This window comes from Falco cherrug, chromosome 14 (assembly GCF_023634085.1).
Source record: "Falco cherrug isolate bFalChe1 chromosome 14, bFalChe1.pri, whole genome shotgun sequence".
NCBI lineage: Eukaryota > Metazoa > Chordata > Aves > Falconiformes > Falconidae > Falco > Falco cherrug.
The window spans coordinates 11,855,500-11,879,133 of NC_073710.1; the positions used below are offsets into that span (position 1 = coordinate 11,855,500).

The following is a 23,634-nucleotide window of genomic DNA, read 5'->3' on the forward strand; positions in this document are numbered from 1 at the left end:
GATCTCTGACACTATTCTTCCCAGAAGACAGGGTCGGACCACCTTTGTACCCAAACCCACATATATTATACGCCACAATGTCAAAGAATGAAGCAATATAAAAGGGGCTTATTGGCCACATTTCAAGAGATATTTATATTAATTTCAAAAATTCACAATTTCATAGCCATCAATAGGAACTGCAAAAGCACCTGGGGAAGAGGGTCACAAATTCAGAAAGCTTTCACAAAGGAAGTGGAAGCTCTAGAAACATCAGAAAATTAAAAACTTCATTAACTTCTAATTGATCTCTTAAATACAAATGTGAATACTTTTGATAATTCTATACAGACTAAGAATTTTGGTTCTCTGCATCCTTAGATTTCACAGGTACCAAAGCTGCCTAATGCAAGCTATCTAGCATGTTGACCAGGAAAAAATAATAAAAGAAATATTTCATTGGAATAGAAGAGTTTTTAAAATTGTCTATTTTGGGATGTTACCTATTTTTAGATCTTTGAAAGTTCCCTCCTTAGACTACGTTAATGGTTTTATCTGCATACAGAGTAGAGACTTCCTAGACTGTTTCCTAACTTCATTTATAAACATTTCAACTATGTATTTCTTGCCAAGAAGGTATGGAAATGACAGGTTTACATTTTTGAGACCCTTTCCCCTTAAGCAATAAGGGAACAGAAACCAGGGCAGGGATGCATTCTACCAGCAACAGAAACAGAAGCTTTAATTACAGTCTCCAAGGCAGACACTACAGAGGTAGTCTGCCAAGACCTCTTTCATTAGTGAAATAACCTCAAACTCTTTCAAGAAGTATAATCTACCAAGACATATGGAAGAACAGAAGGCAATTTTAAATAGGTTTAATAGTAAATTGCCTAATTTATTTATTTTTTCAACTGAACACCACAAAAACTTTTAAAAATGTTGATGTGTATGGAAGAAGCTAGCTAGAGAAGAATGAAAGTTTTAGAGCGAAAATGCAATATACCTCACAGATTTTACAGAAGAGTGCATATGTATGCATTTGTTGCATGACATTTAAACCAAACCGCCAGGGTCGTGACATTTAAAAGCACTTGAGAACAAACTCTGCTCTACGGAAATTTTTGATTACTATTGACTTTGAGCCAAAATTTCACTATCAGCATGTACAGCATGAGCAATGAGTAAAATAAACACAAACACAAGGTTCATTAATAAAGTTAATGGGGGGAATGTACACGTCGTCGTCCCGTTGCCCCCCCCCCCCCCCCCGTTACCTAGTGGCATATGTAATTTGAAGCACAATAGCTGCAATCTGAAGCATCATCAAATTATAGGCATGAGTCTATAGCAACTGTAGAAATCTAAACTGCTTAAATGTAACATTAGTCTTCCCATATTGCATATGTTCTAAGGCCATTATTTGTTTCTGGAGCCCCCTTGAAATCCTGATGACAAATACTGAGGTCACTTTATTTTCCCTTCACTGGGCACCAAATTAGCCTGCTTACTAATGTTTGAGAAATTACTGTCAGGAAACAAGAGTAACTGAGATATGACTGCTATTTTCTATTTCTTCCTTATGCAAATATTTTGAAAATTGAAAATACTGTATGTGAGCTAAAAATAAATGGACTTGGTGATCAAAACCATGCTTTGTAAGATAAGCTGCTTGATGATCTAATGTAAATATTGATTTAAAAGAGGCAGCAATGTTTTCCTTGTATCTAGACACATCACTGCAGTATCAGTTAGGAGCAGCTAATCCTTCCTTTATATGGCTGAACAGTATTTTTCCTCAACGTAAGAGATATATGCTGTATTCTTCCTGACTTCTTAACTACTGTAGTAACATCTATTATATTTGTGAGATGAGCTCCATATACAGGCCGAGTACAGGTAATGCTGACTTGTAATTGCCAGCAAAATGTAATTGAACACAGCCTTTTATACGGTTCTTAAACATTCACACATGCGGTTTTCTAAGTATAAGGGCAATGTTTACCCATAAACATCGTTCTATTGAATGGCTTCAAACACTAAAAGCAGCTACTTTGTAAAGCTTCTGTTAAATTACTAAAACTCCAGGAACAGAATTATGCTATACTAAACCATCACCAAAAAATAATCAACCATCATCTAACACAGGTTTGAAACTGATGAAGTACCACCTCAAAATAATAAAATAATGCTTACAACAGCCTTCAAACAGCAGTGAGCTCTCAGTCTCAACTGAATCAATACCACTGCTTTGCCTCAACTATTGCTTCTACCCCCACTACACAGAGACTTTCTATTTTTTATTACAATTATTGAAAGAACTCTTACCTCTCCATCTCGTATTCTTTCATACCTGCTTTTACTGCCTTCATTACCTGTAAGATACATATTAACATGGGACATTCATAGCAGGAGGGAATCTCATATTTATAAATTTATGCCTTATGACTGAGTATCTCCAGAGGAACCTATATTACAAAAATATCATCTGTACTTCATTTAAATTTACATCCATAGATGCATTTTAAAACTACATTAGAAATCAAACTCATTTTAGTCTTTATAAATGCCTGCAGTTTCCAGCAATAAAGCAAGTTTAATTGCCAAACTACGATATCCTAATGAAGTCCAGCTCATCAAAATACCAATGCTTAATTCTGAAAGCTCTGGTGAACTTGGCAGCAAGACTCTTTGTTTTACTTTTACGAAACACCAGCAAAACAAAACTGCGAACTGGAATATACTACAGCAGGAGATTCTCTTTTATACTTTGCAATCTGAATCAACAGGAAACTACTAGAGTTAACACTGTTTTACAACCTGTAAGTCTGATATTTGTTCGCAGATTTGCTAAGAATGTGAACCAGCTTTATTCCTTTGCTTAAAGTTCTAGGCAGCTGCTCTACAGAAGAAATTCTCTCAGAAGTGATAACATTATTCAAGGATGATGAAGGACCAAGGAGAATATGTGTATATGACTATCTCTAGACTTTGCAATTTTACAATATTCACTTTAAAATATTTTTACGCTTCACAGTTCAGAAATCTGATGAGCAGGAGCAAAGACAACAGTTCAGTCAGTAACCTCATCAGCTACTTTTACCTAAGCTCCCTCTGGTCATCACTCAGAACTGATGGCATCTCTGCATCACTATATGGAGCACAGGATTGACACCCAAGTTGATTTTGTCATCAGTACCAGTAGAGGAACACGACTCCACTGGTACAGTGCTAGGTCTAACCTGAGCAGCCTTGCCGAGAGCCAGGATTTGTCTTCACCATACTGCTATATCAACCAAGTAACATCATGAAGCATTGTACTGGGTGACATACCCATCTCTGAGGAGCAACCTAAGGAATACTCGTACTACCCTACACTGTGCAAGGAAATACTCCTTCAGTTTGTAAGAATCTGGAGAGAGCAACCTGCTAGTTAAACTCTTCAGAGCTGCACACGCTGACATGAGCCAGAAGAGTGATATCTTGGTCTCTTTCTTCTCCATCACTATACAGGTATTTGTGCATACAGGACAAATAAGATTGCAGGCAGGTCACCTTCTGCTGAGGCTCCAGCTCTTACCCAAAACCACACTTCATTTCTCACACATCACAAATGCACCAGTGAGTTCAAGGACAATGCAAGGTATATTACTGGGCTGTAATAGGAGCGATATTATCCTCCCATTTCTATCCAGCCTTTCCATTATTTTATTACTAAGCAATTCAGGGTTGCTGGGAACATTTTCCGAGTACCACTGCTACACTAAGAGCAAAAATTATTAACAGTAAAGGTTCCATTACCTCTTTATGAGCTTCACTGGAGATTTTATTGGTGTAGCGCAGAACTTCCAACTCCATGTCTGTCTTAATCACACGACTTAAAGAAAAGTAGAACAGATATCAGATTAGGTTGCAACTTCACAGCTTAAGAACATGAAATAAAAGAGCCTGAAAATAACATGCATCACCTATGGTAAAATTAGATAAGTACACCTCAAGAGCAAAGAGCTATTACAGTATTCATGACAGTAAAGTTTTGTTGGCATTGATTCAGCATTAGCAAAACAATCATATAAAGGGAAGTCACAAGCATTTCAAATACCTGCCTGCATTATATTAATACTAATAAACAAGTGGTCCAACCAACATTTTTTCAACTCATTCTACAATACATTAGGAACAAAAGCAATGTATTTCTGCATTTGTCATGGCTCAAACACTACTTCAAACCGAACATTTCTACAAGCACACATGATCTACTTTTTAAATACAATTTGAAACTAGTTTACATAATGAAATCCCCAGAGCTCCAGAATTTCTATTCAGCACAATCGCAACTCCCACCTATGTGCAATACCTCACAAGGCAGGGAGGAGGGGGCTGTGAAGAAAAGATATTTGTTTGGTTTTAAAAAACCCCAAACATGAAACTGAGAAACCACAGCAGCAGTAATTACAGCCATGATGTCCATTCTCTTTCACATGCCTCTGCAGGAAAAAAAACAAAACAAACAACCCCCTCCCAAAAACGTCCTGTTCTTCATGCTTTATGAGATACTGAATTTGTGTCTATTCATGAGCTCTGATGCTCTGTTCTGAACACATCTAAAAAAATTACCATTAAACTCTTACTTACACTACTTTCTACCACGTATTTCAAATAAAAGCAGCTATTTAGTGTAGCGTGAATAGGGAAGCAGAGGTAGTTCCAATACCTTCTATTAAAAATCACCTACTCTTTCCACAGCTACACCTACTGATTTCATAATATTTCTCATGCCTATCTCAAAGGCAGCCATGAAGTACATACTGCTTATAAAACCCAAAACTACATCTATAGAATTGCTTGAAAGTATTTAAATTTTATTTTCCAGCTCCATTTCAGAGCTTGCAGCAGTTACCAAGTACCATAACTGTTTTATATTTTGAAACTGCCACCAAAACACCCCCTTTTTTATTATAACATGCTCCTACTCATACTGCTGTAGAAAACTATTTACTGTATTTGTGCTCCTGTAGTTTGTTTCAATGAGTCCAGAAACAGGTTTCTCAGCCATCAGTGCCTCTGATGTGTGATAAGAGCATTTCCCACAGACAGTGATTGCATCGCTATGCAGCACAGCCACCCCCCTTCAAATATAACTTTTCTGGCAAGAGTAAACAAAATGCTGCCATCAACCAAAATGCTCTTACAACAAAAACACAGTAGAGGGGAATGGATTGACATTCTTAGTCAACTGGAATACAACACAAAATAATCATTATGCACACTGAGAATGAGAAGTAGAAGGTTTTAAAATGCACAGAGGTGAAAAAATTACACTGGGATGATAACAATCTGCTCAACGTGGGTGAGGAAACAAACTTCTGCTTCTGCCTTTCATGCAAGACATAAAGAACAGTAACTCAAATATATTCATGTCAAAATGAGGTAGCAAAGGCTTACAGACTTTTTTTTTTTTAATCCTGTTCTTCGGAAGACTGCATGTACTAGCAGGATAATTTAATACTTGTTTGATGTGCCTTTATATTACTTTCAATATACAGTACATATCCCTGATCTACAAGTGCCTGAAAATTATGTTGCTTCATAATTCAGTTGTCTAATCTCTTTATTGGGATCTGCTTAGTAATACAAGTTAGTAACTGTTCAACAGCAAATGTAAACAGTATTAGAACCCATTTTCCTTGACCAGGTCATAAAGCTTCAGGGTCAAGGTATTTATTTTAGATCATAACTTCTCAGGTATCTTTTTGCATAGACAAATTCACGCTAAGCCTCAGACAGACTTTTTAATGCAATGCATCACCTTCATTTACACAAGGTCAAGCACTGAAACATTTTACAAGAAACGTTTAGTCATTGAGACCAACAAAAACCATTACCCAGCCTTTAGTAGGGAAGAGGGAAGAATGCATAGTCATGCAGGGAACACTATGAACTTCACCCTCCACTAGATACTGAAAAGAAAAAGTCACTGGGCTCCCGTGTTACCTGCAGTAGCACTGTTGATGGAATTCCCACCAGCATACTGGGTAGCAGAAAGGCAAGTATTTCACCACCTTCTCAGTGCTTTGATGGCAACATTCTCAAGCCAGGTTTAAAGCACTGTTAGCACGTAGGGCAATCTCGCAGGTGATAAGTGCTCCACAGTTTTCATGATGTTTTCCCCCCAGTTCCAAGATAAAGTTTGGAAGGAAGTCCCACCTTTGTCATGATTGTGAACGTCAATGTTCTATTAAAAACAGCTCTTGTACCAGTTACACGCTCTGCACACATGCATTAATATTTTAATGGGAATAAGTAATTTCCAGGCTCTGGCTAATGCAATTGCAAAAATGTACAGATTCAGCATGTAATGCAGCTCTCAGACTAACAGGCAAGCCACTCAATGCAATCAAGTTAAAATAGAAGCACAAGTCTCCTACTGTCAGGGTTGACCTGTAACTTTTTTTTCTCCTTTATTTTAACAGTATAAAACCCATTTCTTCTTCCTATTCTGAGCTTTTATTTGCACTTGGCCATATGAGCAGGTGGTCTTTTCACACGTCAGTCATCTGAGAGAAGCTTTAATACAAACAAGCATCGTTTCAGTCCTGAAATTAAGTTTGGCCATTTTAAGTGGCTGGATACCAGATTTCATGCACAAGATGTTTTCCATTTATAAGTCATTGAGAGCATACAGAACCCAAGGCAGTTATGAGGCTGAAACTTGCATAACTCTACTCCATTCTCCTGAAGCAGTGCTCTCCTCAAAGATACACAAATGTCTCCTTCCCTATGCGCATTCAGCAGTCCTGATCGAACTGCCAGAAGTATTTGTTCCCAGTTGTCAGCTCAGTGTTTATCAGCTGTCTTGTTTTGTTGGTTTTAGTACATGTGTGCAACCTTAACGGCTGCTTTCTGTGACACATGTAGAAAACATCTGGCTATGTCCACTCCTCTTCGCCCTTCTGGAAACTTTACATTTACAGACCACCTAGTAAGTACAGATGCTCCCCATGTAGAAAGCCTCCACAGACCTACCTTGTCTCCACCCTTTCTGACCTTTGCTGTTACCTTTCCACATTTTATTTATAGAACTGTCTGTACCATAGCTGATACATTTATGCTCTTCTGCAAGCTTTCGCATAAAAACTTGTTAACTGAACTAGCACCAAAGGCAGTAAACACAGTAATGCACATTACACTACAATTCTGAAAGATAGTTGCATGACCATCAAACATGGGAGTTCATCTTGAAACAGTTCAAACAAGATGTTAAGAGGCTTACAACATAAATAAACCTCTGAAAATACAAAGAGCATATGCCCAGGTTTAAGACGTTAACATACTGTTAACACTTTCACCAAAGAAACAATTACAGTTTTCCATCAAAGTAATCCAAAATACAGAACATATGAAATCTTCCACACAACTATCAAATTCCATTTTCGTTGAGGTAACAGAATAATACAGTATATACAGGCACAAAACAAGCCATGCATTCCTAAATATTTATATTCTAGCACCACCACGATTATGGTTGGTAGACACTGCTATACTAAAGTAACAAAAGGCCATATTGCTAAGTGCTAGTGTAGAAAAATTTTCTTCTGATTACTAGGGAGATAATTTGGACCAGTTTAGAGTTTGTCTTCAATTAGATGATATTTTCTTTTCAAAACAGTGAGATCAATACTTAGCATACACATCCAATATCAAATTTAAAATGGGAACCCTGAAATTTAAAATTTAAGTGTTTAAATCTGTTTGGAAACACATTCACTCAAAGAGAAAAAGTGAAAATACACCCTCTGCAAACTACTGAAATCCAGACAAAGGTCAAATTCTTTTATGTTTTATCCTTAAGTTCCATAGCAAGTCAGAAAATGCTGAGATCTTGAAAAAGATGAGTAAGCATGGGAGGCAAGATCCTTAATCACTAATGCTTTCCCTTGTTAGTATTGAACCATTTTCTCTGTATTTTATTAGAGGACTGTATAATACTAGAGCTGCCTTTTGTAGCTCACAGTTCTCCCTGGCTGGTTCAGAAAGCTCAGCCATTTCACCTCTTGCTGGCAGTTTTGACAGCGTAGTATAGATTGGAGTTTTTCTGACAAGTATCATGTAAAGCAGTAGTTCGGAGCTCGCTGAATTTGATATGATATGGAACCATGCAAACACGTGATTCAAATGAAGCAATTTCCTACACTAGAATATAACCCGCAAAAAAATTAATCTTCCTAAAATAAAAATATTCTTAATTCTAAAAATAATATTGCTTTCCAAGGAAAGTTTCTTGGGCAATAACTTGACATTCCAAGGAAATATCTACTTTAGGAAGTTTTAATACATGTAGCCTGTCATTCACATATTGATTTCACCAGATGCTTAAATCCTAACAATGGTCTCTAACATAGTTCTGACTTAAAATGGAAAAAATGAAAGCCACCAAACTCAATAAAACCTTTTAAAACACTTTGGAATGCAAATTTGAACTTCGGTTTCACTTAGAATTCCCTTTCCTTGAAAGCCAGGTGGAAGAGAAATGCATACCAAGTATCTCTCCCCCATGAGATCACAAGGAAGACAAAATCAGAATTCCAGGCTGCCACTCACAATTCACAGAAGAGACCTAAACCAGCTCCAAGTGCTGCCTTTCTGCTGTTTCAATTCTTTGTCTATCTCTGTACAACCTCAGGGCATGGACTTCATGTTTGTCCATCCCTGAGCTTCCTGATGAAGATTTAACCCTGCCTTAACCCAAACCACAGAGGAGAAAAGCTTATCAGGCAACACCTTGGTAAGGTGGATGGAACCAGAATGAAAGCTAACTTGGGAACAAGCTGGTACCCCTAATCCAAAGTCTTCTGCTGCTAAAATTATCATCTCTCTCCCTGTAGTGGTGCTGTATCTACAGATCAAAGCTTGGAAGTTAGACCAGGCCCTCTTCGGGTCCCCTTTCTTGCCCCTTGTCTTTCTCTGACATTGTCAGGTTAAAGATGCAGCTCCCTCCTCCACTCCTCAGCCTGGTAGGTCACTTGGAGAATCCCCCTCTGGCTGGTGGGCACATACATGATAATGAAGTGCCAGAGGCTAAAAGGTCCCAAAGTCTTACACAACAACAAAACCAAACCAACTAACTAGAACTCAGAAGCAGCCACCTCTGCAGGAAAATAAGATTTTATGAAGAACTTCTAACTTCACTTACCCTTTCAATTATTTTTGTAAGCAATGTAGCATCACATCAGGGGTGTCAGAACATGTGTGAACATTTCTAGACTTTTCTTATCAATAAGAAATCTGTAATTATCTTATGTCTTATCTGTAATGACAGCAGCTTGACTAAGTAGAAACTAATATTTTAAAAAATACCCAGATTTTCCTAAGCTGCTTCTTTACCTAATTGTGACAATTTCTTGGATCCAAAAAGCTCATCTCTACACATCAATTTCCAAGCTTGTATTCTGTCTACCTTACTCAGAAATTTGCACCTCAAAGGCTGCACCAGCTCTTCAATCCAGAAATCAATTTTATAACTTCTTTGTTTTGGAAAAGGAAGGGTCGAAATTCTAGGACAGAACAGGCAAGATTTATAAAATTGGTACCGTGAGTTTTGTGTGTTACAAAGCACTTAGGCTCATCAGCAGGATTTGCAAGCAATGAGTCCCAAACATCTCCAGGTCCACCCATGACTCAGTGATGCAACAATGTCTAAGCAAAGTTTCCCTGCTTCCCACTTTCCTTTTACAACATTTTTGTCATGCCAAGCAATGAAAAATGGCTGTAACAGAAATGTGACCTATTAAAAATTCTACACGTTCTGAAATCACACTATGTTCAAAAAACATCTCCACAGTTTTCAAGCGGGCAATTAGATGCAGATACTAGAAAAATGTTCTTAGCATATGACTAACAATAAAAAATAAAAACAATAATACATAGTAGCATACAATACAATAAGCTGTGACAGTGGTAGTCAGTGTACACTTTTCTGATTGTATTTTAAGGTTTTGAGCTTATCTGTCTTAACTAAGGATTTGCTTCCTTCATTTCTAGATTAATACACTGAAAAAGCTTAGATAAAAACCTAATTCATTAACAAAAAACCGCTGTTGTTTCTTCAGTTAATTTACAAAATGGAAAACTAGAAAACTGTAGTTATGCAGCTATCCTGAGGACAAAGTCGGCAATGCTGACCAGAAGAGGAAAACTGGTAAAATGCAGCAGCTTTGCAAGCTACTAATACACTTAGTCACACTCCAATTTTGTCTATTCTAGATAGGCTACAGCAGAATTCCCCTGGAATTACAAAGTATAGTTACATGACTAATAATTCAAAGGAATTAATGCTATTAAAATAAATCCTAGAGAAGTAATAACACCTCATTAAATATTTCCCAGTTCAGACACAGTTTTGATCTACCTTTGATTTTCATTTCTAGATATGAATTATCTTCAGTTCTTTTCCTATTCATACAGATTCACATTTATATGAATGTGCCTTAAATCCTAACACATTCTATAGAAGTGTATATCCAGACACAATGCTTTAGAAATGTTATGTAAGTTCTTCACTTTTCAATGCTGTTACCTAACCCTGTTTTTACTTTTGTATGTTATTTCCACACCACAACCTGAAAACAGCTTAAAATTAAAACTCATACAGTAAAGTAGGAGGCTTCTCCTGAGAAATACCTCTGAAGCACTGGCACAAAATACAAGCATGTTCAACAGTGCCCAAAGAGAAAGATTTTATGCTACTCACCATTCTGCAATTTCAGGATGAAGAATTTTGTTGTTCACATTAAATCTACAAAAAAATGCAAAAAAATACAAATATTAAAAAACAGCCAGACACACAATAGCAGAGACTACCTATTTACTTTTTAAGTGTGTCTTCTCTGAGGATGTCAAAATTTGTGAAAGCAAATACTGTATTGGAAATTAGTACAAATCAGTATTAATCCCAGTGAGGAGAATGTGCATGCTCATCTTCACTACAGAAATATTTAATTTTGAAATCCGTAAGACTAAACCAGATAAATAATTTTAAGAATGTACAGAAGTCAGAGTAATGGTATGTCCAAGACATGTTTATTAAACTTCTGACAATGACAAAAGTTATCAATTCAGTGCTATGAGTGTGGGTTGGACCAAATCCACCACAAGATGTCCCTTCCAAATTGTTCTACAATTTTAACTTTGTTCCTCAAACACCCTTCAATGAAATTAAACACAGTGAATTGCTAATTTCATCCTTGTGTTTTATGCCTTCCCATTTTTGTGTGCACAGAACACGACGCAAACAAGCTTGCTTAGAGAACTGTGAAAAGGTAAAGAAGCTCTCCTTGTCTTTTCTAATCTACAGCAGAGGCAAAGCAAAAGCTTCTATCTCACCTTGGCCTCAACCACTTAACTATTCTTCTGTTTATTTTCTACATTAGCAATTCATGTGTTCTTGGAACTATTTTGAGGCTCTCTAAACAATAACATTACAGTGGCCAACAGAGTAAGAAGCTGAGTAATTAAGCGGAACACAAACGGGTTTTCAAGCATTGTTGAAGGTGTTTTTTGCTTACAATTTAAATGCCTAAGGAGCGTTCTGCATCAAAGATATTTCTGTGTGACTCAGGACTGCTGGCTCTTCAGTTAGGGCATTTAAGAGAATTACAATGCTCCAAGGCTCCCAACAGACCTTCAGAAGAATGTTATAAGGCAACAATTAATTTTCCCACATTTTTGAAGGAAAAATTAAATCTATTCCAGGTTATTAACCATTCTTTATACCTCAGAAGGGACCAACTAAAGAACAAATCCAATTAAAAAAATTATTTAGAAGTCACTTCTAATTGTACCACGGTCTTTCTGCATCCTCAGATAGCAGAAGAAAAACAAGTATGTTTCTCTTTTGCAAAAACATATGTTTATAAACTCATAAAATCCTAACAAGGTGAAGGTTAATAGCTTTGTGTTCCTACTCCAAACCAGAAAACAACAACTTATCACAACATTCAACATGGACAAACTGTACGGTATTCAGTATTACGGGTATTAATTAGAAACCACCAGGAAAGCAACACAATTAAAAAAGCCACAAGTCACAGAACAATGCATCATTATAGAATAAAGTTGGGCACTTGGAAGCAAGATAGTCTTGTAAAACCAGAGAAAAAGGGCACTTTTTCAATTTAATCACCACCATCTCAATAACTGTTACCTACGTACACCAATGCAGAAATAATTTAACGGAAGAGCCAGTTAAACAAATTTATACAGAAGAAAATACACAAATGATATAGTAAAATCAATCTATAAAAATTCTAAAAACCCAAAAGCCTGAGCTCCCTGTTTGGCTGGAAAGCATACCAACTGACACCACCACAGAAAACCAAGACACAAGAATTAAGCTGCACCTGCAAAACAGACATGAGGACTTTCAATAATTGTCATCAGTATGTCAGACAGAAAACAGATCAATGAAGGCAAGTGTAAGGAGACACTGCAGCACTGCAGAAAGCTCCAGCACCAGCTCTATGCAAATAAGACAAGTATAAACTATGGTTATTACGAAGTAACAAAAGAAAATGAAGGGCAAGGAAGGGCAGGTACAGAAGGCAGATGACGTAACACTCTGAAAATTCAAATCTCTTCTCTCAAGAACCTGACACGCTCACTTTAACCACAAGCACAAATGGATGGAACCAAAAGCAAATCAAACAAGCCAAACATGAAACCCACAATAGAAGAATGTCTCTCATCTGAGCATTTAAAAAAAAAAAAAAAAAGGGGGGGGGGGGAGGGTGAGACATGTGGGTTTGTACTCCAGCATAGTTTTATAATAGCTCAAATAATGCTCCTTAAGAAAAGCAATTTGAGCCAAAAGATGTACTTTCTGATACAATGTGAAGTATAAAACAAGATCTTAGACCTCCAGCACACAGCATCAATTCAGATTTGGAAGAGATTCTGATCTATTTCATGTAGGTTTTTCAAGGAAGCCAATGATTAAGGATTGAACGGTCTCAACTCCACTTAGTTTGCGATAGCTGTGGGTCCTGCGCGAGTGGCTGCAGGGCCACCTGTTTACAACTGCTAGACTTCTAAAGCTGATGACTCACTTTAGTTACCAACAAGGCAGCTAAACAAACCACATCCATAAGGTCAGTGGTTAAATAAAAAGCTCAATGGGAAGGGCTTGTCCTCACCAACAGGAGTATACCAATGGTATTTAATTCCCATAATTTGTGCACAAAGTCCTACATAAAATCACCCTCCTTGTCCTCCCAGCAAAGTTTTGATCCTGCTAGACAATAAAAAACTTACTCTTAAAAAAACATGTACTGCCCTAACGCTAAAAGGATCATGTAGAGCAAGCCAATTCTGCATTTTTCTGCAATTTGCAAATTGACAACACTTAGATGATGAGATAATGTGGTCTTGAGGAAGAAAACGAATTGACATTTTGCTACAGTTGCAATCTGTAACTTACTAATGCTCCCATTTAATCGACACAGAACTAAGAAATACTACACTGAAAGGCATCTCCAAATTGATTTCATACTTAGTTGTCCCCTAACATGTGAGACAATTTCATTACTTTAAAACAAAAAGCTAGAAATCTACACCTCCTGTGCAGTAACACCGTAGGGTGAGACCCTTTTTTGTCAGTTTAACAAATACAGTTAGTGTGTATACGGTGATAAAAATCTAAAAAAATATTCATACACAGTGTAGATTTTCTACAGTTCTTCAATGTGGAGACTCTCCAAACGCCTGACTTCACTATGCAATAGGGAAGAGGCCATTTAGATGGTCTTCACTATCAGACCCAACACTATATGCAGTTCTGAGGGAAAGGAATTCACTGAAAAACTTTAAACATTAGGTAGAACTGCTTGAACTGCCCATCATTTACACCCAACCCAGCAAGCAAAGATTTATTCACCAGTGTTTTGAAGTATATGGCACATTACTTTTTAACCATACTGGTTCAAAATCCATTTTCCGTATAGTGAGTCACATCATCTCAAAGCATTTTTACAAGTGGTACATAACCACCCACCTGATTTGATCTAAAAAATTCCTGCACATTCTCCAATCTGAAAAATGGATCCATGAATTAGGAAAAAAACCAAGCCATAACAAATAGAACTAACCTTTATCAGCAAACATAATACACGTTTCTAGAAAACAATGCACTAGAACTACTTTAGAAATCTGCCTTCTACACTTCAGCCGTGTGAAAGCAAGTCACTTCTGTAGGATTTTTAACAGCCATGAACATAGCTGACCTGAGAGGAGTTATCAGGAACAAACGGTCCAGGTCTCTTGTCTTAAGTCCCTGTCCCAGGCGGCTCCCCCCTCCACCGAGCCACAGTACCACCCCTCACTGAGCAGGGCAACTTCCAAGTACTGCCATTCTCTATTTTTACAGATTGCAGCAACATAAAAGCTTTTTTTTAGTACAACATACTTAGCTATATGAGAGCGCTATACATAAACTAATGGAAACTATTCACTATTATGGGCCCTGTTATCCGCACAAAATCAAGTTTGATCATTGCTAGCAGGACTAAAATAACTCCGGGGTGATCTTCAGGGTGAGAGTAGAAATAACCCATAGCCACAGTAGTTATTTTGTCTCAAATGACTATTTATTACAGTAGAAAAATTCATCAAATGGTTTAGGTAATTATGTTTTAGAGGAAGTTCAAAAGCTTCAAAAAGTAAGGCAGGGAAGCAACATCATTTAGGCATGAAAAAAGCAGCCTCTGACAGGAGGAGCAGATGAACAGCCTGCAAAGAGGGCAAGATTCAACTTTTTCACAAAATGATATGCCATTTCTATTATTATCCATAGGAAAAAAAAAACCCCACAACAGAACAAAAGAATGACAAAAAACAACCAACAAAACCAAAACATAACAACAAAAATCCACACTGGGGCAAGTCACTCTAGGAGAAAAAAGACAAATGGGAGCAGGAGGGACAGTAAAGGGCCCCAGCAAGCAGATACATCTTGGCCAGGTAGCCAAAAAATGGAAAAAAACCAAGAACCCAGGAAGAAAATACAGCGTTATAGCTAGGGTAGAGCCTGCCTGAGTGGAGGACAGAGAATGCCAGCAAGCTGCAGTCATGGGCTGGCAGGAGGGAGCACAGTTAGAAGGAACACATTGCTTGGTATAAGCTCCATGGTATTAGTCCTCTCAGGAGAAATCAATACGTCCGAAATGTATGCATTTCCATAAAGGAAACATTTGATACAGGAGAGGCAGAGAAGTGGGGAAAACAGGAATGCTGATACTGGGTTTGGATCTGCTCTGAAAGCAAATATAAAATGGACTGGTTTATATACACAGTAACAAAACTCTGAGGACAGCAGAGTTTATAAGGATGCTCACCCCCTCCTCCCCACCCTGTGAGCAGCGTTCACTTTCCACGTGCCTGCTGCCAGCACACAGACCAAGCACGCTCTCACGAGGGACATGACAGCCCCGGAGAAGACAGAAGCAGGAGTTGGGGAGATCAAGGGAAGGCTGGAGTAACAAGTGGTGTGAGGCATGGTATGTGTCAGAGGAGGGGAGTGCATCTTCAGCACATCCCACAGCAAAATCAGTGCGTGTTCTTCCACACCGACAGCACAGGAGGGGAAGACACCAACCAGATCCGTCAAAGGCGACAAAATCAACAACTTGGTGCCTAAGGGTGGAGAGGTATGAGCATATCCTGGGTCTCAAAAGAGACGTATCTGCTAAACAGCTGGAAATCGATCCTGAAGAATGGAGAAGCACACCTCCCAGAGCGCACACAGAGCATGTTTACTACAAACCTGGGAAGCCAGTGATAAAATGTCATTAATACCTTTAAGTGTTGCAAGAGACATGCTATTAAAATCTCAAATCAAGTGCTAAATGGAGTGGCTTCCTAATGTAATGTTGACTAGTAACAGAATGTGTTACTAATTAAATTCTAGTGTTTAATGAAATTCAGGAAAAAAGGGGTTTTTGGTACTTCAAACAGACCTTTGTACATCATTCCCATAAAGAATTACTACTGGAGTTAGTGCTTGTTTACGTTCCATGGGGAGCTGGTCTCAGACAAAATTGGAGTTATCACTCCACACAGATTTCGGAGTCCACCTGTACCTGAAAAGCATAAGATAACCAAGCATCTGCTTGGTGAAAGCAAGATCATCATAATGCTGTAACAGCAGAAAGGACACCCAATATTCATTAAAAATGGCTCGCTTGCATTCTGGAATAGTTTAGTTTAACTAAACTATTTAGGCAGCAAAAGACGCCTAAAAGGTTTAAAGACCACCACCTTGGTCCCAAATATCCCTGACTGAATCATTATGTTTTCATTTAGGTTGTGGAGGGGAGAACAAAGTAATTATGGAACCAGATTCCAGATTTCAGTTTACGTGACACAAAGACGATCCCAGCAAGAAGCATATTCTCAAGACTACACAAACGAGTGTCCGGACTTGCAGCAAATTCTGTGCATTACAACAGCAGAATTAATATGCTGTCAACAAAGGCGGATGGAGAAAAATACTGCAGGGTGGCTGGGAGTGAAGGATCATAAAAAAGAGGCCACCCACTCAACATCTCAGTATGGATGTTTATTTTAATGACTTTTTAACAAGGGGGTAGGGTGTATATTTCTCATTTGCCATACACTTGAGCTAAAATAGAAAATTATCTCATTTTAGGATATCATAACAGAACAGATCGTTGTATTTCATTCAAAATTGAGGCCATCATCCTCACATCCCACAGCAGGCTGTGAAGTATTTTTATTTTATTGCCTTTTTAAAATACTGTATGTAGGAAGATATTTTCACCCCGCTAGCAGCCAAATTTCATAAAAAGATGACATCAGGGACACTAAAAGATCACATCTAGGCAGAAAAGTGATTTTTATTTTACACCTGTAATGTGACATCTCTTCAGAAAATGATGCATATCAGAATCCCTAATATCTACCTTAATGCTGTACAAGGAAGTGAGTAAGAGAAAGGAGCTACTCTTAAAGATTACTTTTTCTAAAATCTGAAATCCAAATATTCCAATCCCAAAAGTGGAAATGGAGGTAAGAGGATGGGTCTATTTGGTTTTAGCTATTTAAAGCAAACACAGAGAAAGAGAAACATTGGATGATCTTAGATGAAGAAGAGATTTCTAAAAACCCACCACTGTATTTCAAGTAATTAGAAACATATCAAACATTTTATTTAGAAAGAAATACCAATACATTTGATCTGCCATTCAGCATCCTGGTATTAGGAAAAAATATCATTTAATGTGAAATATAAACCAAATTCAACACAACCATGCAAAAATTAATGTATAAAAAAGCCTTGTCACTTACTGGCTGATCCCCTCAAACGAAGCTTCTTTGGAGACATTTCCACTATCAGTATTAACACCGCGCTAGCAAGGAAAACATTAAAAGGACCATGATTCTGAGCCAAACACAAGTATTTAAAATTTAAATCATGGAAAGAACCTGATTGCAGTAAGTCTTTAGGAAAACTTAGACATACGTTTACTTGAATAATAAATATAATATAAATAAATAATTTATAATATAAATAAAAAAAACCCAGAGACTCAAATGCAGACCAGTATTAAGAAATCATTGGTCCCATAGGAGACCAGAATAGAACTCAGGTTAGGATGTGCTGCTTAGGAAAATGGCAAGCTTTGATTTCTAATTCCCTTATGCCCTGAAAGGGAGCTAGGAGACCTATGTAATAATAAAGGGCAAGAGAGTAACAAACGAGCAAGGTTTCTTCTAAAGTAATTTCATTTTAAAATAAATTATTATGCACTGCCTTGGCAATGCTTACTATTTAAATTTCCACGCTGCTTCCCTACAGCTTTCCATTCAAGCAAGAAGCATAAGCAAGAGTGTTTTGGCTGCTACACAGCAGATGAACACTTGTGACATGTGCCTGGGAAACCCTGTGGAGCAGTGTTACAGTTCTGTGTCTGGAAGGAGACCACAGAAGGAGAGGACCAAGCTTCCATTCAGCCAGTGGAAAGAGAAGTGCTCTGCTCTATACTTCATCATAGCAGTGGTAGGAACGTGAAAGCACATCACAGTTCCGTCCTCCCAGCCAAAAATTAGGTGAAAATTCCTGATTACAACCGGATGCTCACAGAATGGCAACTACTCAACAACTTGATGTGCAGAAATGCACTGTGATTCAAGATGGTCAAATATTCCCTTTCCCACTCCTTTCTCTTAAAGAACGTGGAAGAAAGGTACAGGGTCATCTTTTGTATGTGTGTGTGTATTATACAAATATAAGTGGAAGAAAGACTGAAAATTATGTAGGGCCTCTGTTCTTAATGGATAAAGAAACCAGATCTCAGGCTACGTGACTGCTTAAGGAGGGATTTTTTTGTTAAGACTTCCGTCTGGCAACTATCATGGGAAAACAAATCCAGAAGCTGCCACTGCACTTGCTGTAAGGGAAAGCTCAGAGTCAGCAAATCGTATCTTCTACAGATTGGAGACATGAAATCAGATATTCTTAATAGTGAGAGGCTTAAAAACATCTGTCAAGGAAAGCAGCTGGGGGAGAAGTGACAGGGAAGAAGAAACTTGCAGGCTTTACCTCCACTCATTCATCCTCCTTCCAGAGAAATCATCAAGCACCATTCAAAACACTTGGCAGGCATTTGACATCACTACCTCCTCCCAGAAGCTGTTCTTACCAACCCATTCCATGCAGAAAAAGTATTCCCTGAATGCCTGTGGGATTCCCACAGAAAGGCCCAAACATGCTCATGACATGACTAGAGCAGCATAAGAAAAGAAAGGAGTCACTGTACATAGGCTGAAGGATAGCACAGTCAATGTTCGATACGCTTGTCATGTTTTACTAGAAAACAGACAAAGCTTTTGTCAGAGAGAATACAGACTGGAAGGCCAGAGGTTACAGATCTTGAAATCATGGAGGGGCCAGGAGACCAGGCAACTGTACACAGATGGCCTCAAATTTGACCAAGATAGGGAGAAAAAGATTAGGAATGACAGTGCAAAGGAACGCTGAATAAACTGATCTCCTTATTGAAGGAAATTAGTAGTTATTCTTCAGAATATGACTCACCAAAGTAAGCAGCACAGCAGGTTTCTTCGAAGCCAAGACATTGGCTATCTAAAAAAAAAAGTTTTTGAATGCTATTATTTTTCTTTTTATTTCCTCAAAATTACATTGAAACCAATTGAATCAAAAATTGCTGTACATAAAGTAAACTAACTGCAAAGAGAAAAATGCTCCTCCGATATCTTTCAGATACCGTAGTATTACCTGAAACATGCAACAAGAGTCAGTAGATAAAATATTTAGACAGAAATATAGTGCTTAAGTTGATGGTGTGCTTTAAAGACATATATAGCAACTACAATTTAAGATTAGTCTATTACCATAATTTGGAAGACAGAGGAAATGTGAGCCAAAAACCTGTGATGTCACACAGAAATAAGGAACAGGGTACTCTATCCTCAACACACTACTGCATATAAAACACACAGGCGTTAATATTATTATGTTATAATGTGCTGAATAATTGCTAATCAATACTTACTACTATCCTCACTGGGTCATCTTTTACTAAGATTTCTGTTAGGCTCCTTCGTTATCTTTCAAAAAATTACAAACTGAGAACAAAATCACTGGGCTTGTAGAGAACTGGACTTTCACAGCAGCTGCAGAAAGGTGGGCGCTGAATTACACATTTCTTGAAGAAATGAACAAATGACCTAATTCCATAGAGCACAGTTCTACCAACTTTAAATCAGCTTAACAGCACACTAATAATAGTAACAAAAGAAAACATATGGCAGTGAGGTTTAAAAATACCAATTCCATGCTTTCTTTTTTTCCTTCTCCCCATGATATAGCAGGATTAAACACTTACACAAGTTGGTCATTTGTTGACATAAAACTATGCTGTAAATAAGGCCCCTTGTGTCCTGATGGTGGAAAACCAATTTCTTGGTAAAATAAGTAAAAGTTAGAGAAAGAATCTCTGAAAGTTGAACATTTTCATTGCAAGCTTCAACAGCTTCTAACTTCAATACATGTAGTCCAGGTGGAAAACAACCTTTATGTTTGGACAATTTACCGGTCCATATAAAGAGCTATCATATCCCTATCAATATGGTTTTTACACAGTAAGGAAGCAGAGAACAGAACTGCAATAAAGGCATTTGTTTATGGAAAGTGACCCAGAACAACTAAAGTGACCCAAAATAAATGTGATTTTAAAAAATCAAACACATACTTTCCACTTGCAATTTTCACCATCTGACAGATGAGCACTGGAGCACCAGCACTCCACAGAACTCCAATTCACACATGTCAAAAAAACAACCACTCTACAGCTTCCTCCATCCCCAGCTACTGAAATACAGGATCAAACTTCACTTCATAGCTGGACTCATTATGAAAATGAAATAAAACATCCTCACAGCCAATGAGAGTAAAAGTTTTGGTCTAGTGAGTCCAAGTTAGTGCTCTGCTGGGACAAAAGTACTGGAGCCTTCCTTTTCAAGCTGCTCTCCACGCAAAATCACCCACAGAGCTTGGCAGGAATACTGCCCTCACCCTGCTGAGCCTTCCTACCAAAGAAAAGATAACTGCCCAGGTGCATAAGTACACAAACATCTGCTCAGAAATGAAATGAGAAACCTAACTAAGCAAGTCACACTTGCATTTAAAAATATGAATACATTTGCTTTTCAAATATTAGAATGATTCAACATAAATGAAGAGTAAGGCAGGCAGTCTTTCCTCACAGCTCTTTAGAGGCATAAAATAAATGTGAGCTCCCAAGTCAGAGCTAGGACATGCCATCTCCCTGAAAGCAATCCCCTCAAATCTCCAAGGCACTGCAAACCCTGTACTTAGCAACATACTTTCGCTGGATAATAACACAGACTGAAAGATTTCATGATGCGCAGAACATGTTTATGAGACTGTCTTTGGATTAAGACCTTAGTGTTCAGCTCAAAATGGCAGCCTTTAAAAAGATATAATAACAAATTACAAGTACTTTATAAGCACGAAATATGCTTTCCAGTAACTTAGGGGGTGGGGGCTGTCCCACCAGGTCAGGAGACATCCAGTAAGCAGAGGACTAAAATTAAAGCAAAAACACTGCCACATACTGGTTTTGTGTTCCCAGAAAAATATTCAGACACACAGACAACTCACCTCGTTCACATAGTGGACTTCATCCACAGCGTATTTTTTCTTGAAGAATTCAGGAGGATGAATCCTATGGAAAACAACAGAAAAATGCTTGTGTTAGCTTTATTGTTATATTTAATAAGGCCACAGACAAAAATAATAATGTCCTCTACTATCATAACAACAGAATCAGATATGAGGAATCTTTTAATAATTTTATCCTTAACTCCCTTTCTCAAAATAAAGAGATTACACAGAAAGTTGCCACAGCTACAAAAATCAGTGTGCTTTAATCCAGTCCATGCCCGACACTTAGATTTCATGGTCTCCTCCTGAATTAAAGGGTTTTTTTCCCCATTCACTCTACACCAGACAGTTCCATTGAAGATTTTTGCCATGCCGTTTGTATACAACCTTCCAACTCACCAGATATTGGAAGGATGTGGAAATAGCAAAAGACCAGCCTGCCCTGTGTCATACTCAAAAAAAGGAATAAAACATTCGTTTTCTACCCTGGTAACCCCTCTGATGTGAACACAAAGCAGAGTGAGGGTTATTAAGACATGGGCTCTGCCACCTCTATTATTCAGGACACCAGAGATCCACCCTTCTAACCCAAAAGGGTGCACAACTTTCTATGTCCATGTCCAAAACTAAGTCACTTCTGCTGTTTTCTCCCAATACCTAACTAGACACTTTAACTAAATACACGAATAACGTGAAAGATCTACTTGCAGTCGGGGCAGCCACTAGCATGGATCAGTGCTCCAGGGCTCCCCCATCGATCCCCGTACCAGCAGCTGTACCATTGCTTATTCCTTCACTTTATGGTAGCAGCCAGTTATTCATGAGACTTTAGTCTCTGATTACAATCTCTAGCCCTGCCAAATAAATAAATATAACCAGTGTCATTCTGAAAATGTAATCTCAAAAGAAAAAAAAAAAAGGAAAAAGGAAAGAAAAAAGCTGACTCAGCTTACATCCTTCTACAGAGTAAAGAAAACAGGAGACAAGAAACGTGGTTGGAAGCACCAGAGTTTGGAGGATTCTGTGCATTTTGCTTCCTCAGAGACAGCAGGAGAGTAAGAGGTGTGTGCAGGACAGAACCTTCAGCTGTTTAAACATTAAGACTACAAGAGCACAAGACCAACTGGGGAAAGAATAAATTAGGCTGGAGACCAAAGAACATTTCTAATCCTTGCAGTAAGAAAAAGCAGAAGTGGTGGGACAAAGAGCTCAGCATCTTTAGGAGATGCTCCATAACAAAGGCATGTGCCATAGCTGCCTGCAGTACCAGGTGGCTAAAGGTCTAAGTTACATCACTTTTTCAATCTGTGCGCTCATTTTTCACTTTACATTCCATTGTGCTCCAAACAGTACTAGACTGAGACATGAATGACAACATGAAATCGTTTATGGTGTTCTCAAGCATTAAATCACAGATTTTTAAAAGTTTATTTATCTGTGAAAGTACTAGTCAAAGTAACATAAAAATATCTCATTATGCATTTCCTTTTGCAATGCTCCTTTTGTGGACTCTCTGTCAACTGTTGGGGATTTGAAAGCAGTTATCACTTATCTTCTCTCCCTGGCTAATTTCGCATACCATTAAAAAAAAAAATCACTACATCCTCTTAAATCTTTATAGTTCCCTTACCTCCAACTTTTGCATACTCTGTTTCTCCTACAGGCATCCCCTTTCCCTGTCCTTCATTCCTCACACACTGAGGTACTTTACTATTCCAGAAACATCATAAACAGATTTAGCACTTTCCGGTTTTGTTCTCTTTTACAGTTTCAACCAATTCATCTGGTATCAGAAGAATCCCAACTGTACAACCAGCAAATTTATGGCCAATGGCAATTTATGGTAATATATGCTCTTCAGAGCAATACCTCCAAAGCACCATTTACAATTAGCTGCATTGTTTGAATCGAAGAACTGTTTATTCTAAATATTTCTTAAAAAGTATGCTCACAAGTGTGCTGGATTTTATTCACTTCATTTAATGCAGTATAAGTAAGAGCAGGTCTCACTTTCCAACACGCCAGTAAGAAAACTGCTGTTTTTTCACAAGCCGTTTTTCAGCTTTTGTTGTTGTTAGTTGCCTCTATAGTTGTGTGGTCTACAGCACACTGCTACTAATTTAATTCTTTGGTTATGGTTAATATTAATCCATTATTGATTGAAATCCAGCTGTAATCCCTCCAACGTCTCTTATGTACATTATCACTCTTTTTGAGGAACAAAAGTAGCTCATCATCCTTTCAAGGCTGAGAATTTTTCCTCTACTTTGAGAAAAAGAAAATAGAAGCTTCCCACAATACTCCATCCTCTCTCTCAGTTATTAAACTAGGTCATCTTCCAGATACTTTCAACCCCATCACACCTAAAGACAAGCTGCCACATTTCCCAGATGTGTACCTCTTCGCTGATCTTGTTCTTGCTACCTTGCTCAGAA

At 37.9% G+C, this 23,634-nt stretch overlaps 1 protein-coding gene across 1 annotated transcript in view; it reads right to left on the bottom strand.

Moving 5' to 3' along the window:
- The window catches only part of PEPD (peptidase D), a 141,359-nt gene that overhangs the window by 97,263 nt on the left and 20,462 nt on the right, over positions 1–23,634 (bottom strand). Inside the window, exons 4-9 of the mRNA XM_055726401.1 lie at positions 21,197–21,260; positions 19,088–19,135; positions 17,338–17,399; positions 10,730–10,774; positions 3,781–3,856; positions 2,308–2,354 (exon numbers count right to left, since the gene is read on the bottom strand). Of these exons, the coding sequence (XP_055582376.1) occupies positions 2,308–2,354; positions 3,781–3,856; positions 10,730–10,774; positions 17,338–17,399; positions 19,088–19,135; positions 21,197–21,260 (342 nt within the window). The remainder of the gene's footprint in view (positions 1–2,307; positions 2,355–3,780; positions 3,857–10,729; positions 10,775–17,337; positions 17,400–19,087; positions 19,136–21,196; positions 21,261–23,634) is intronic.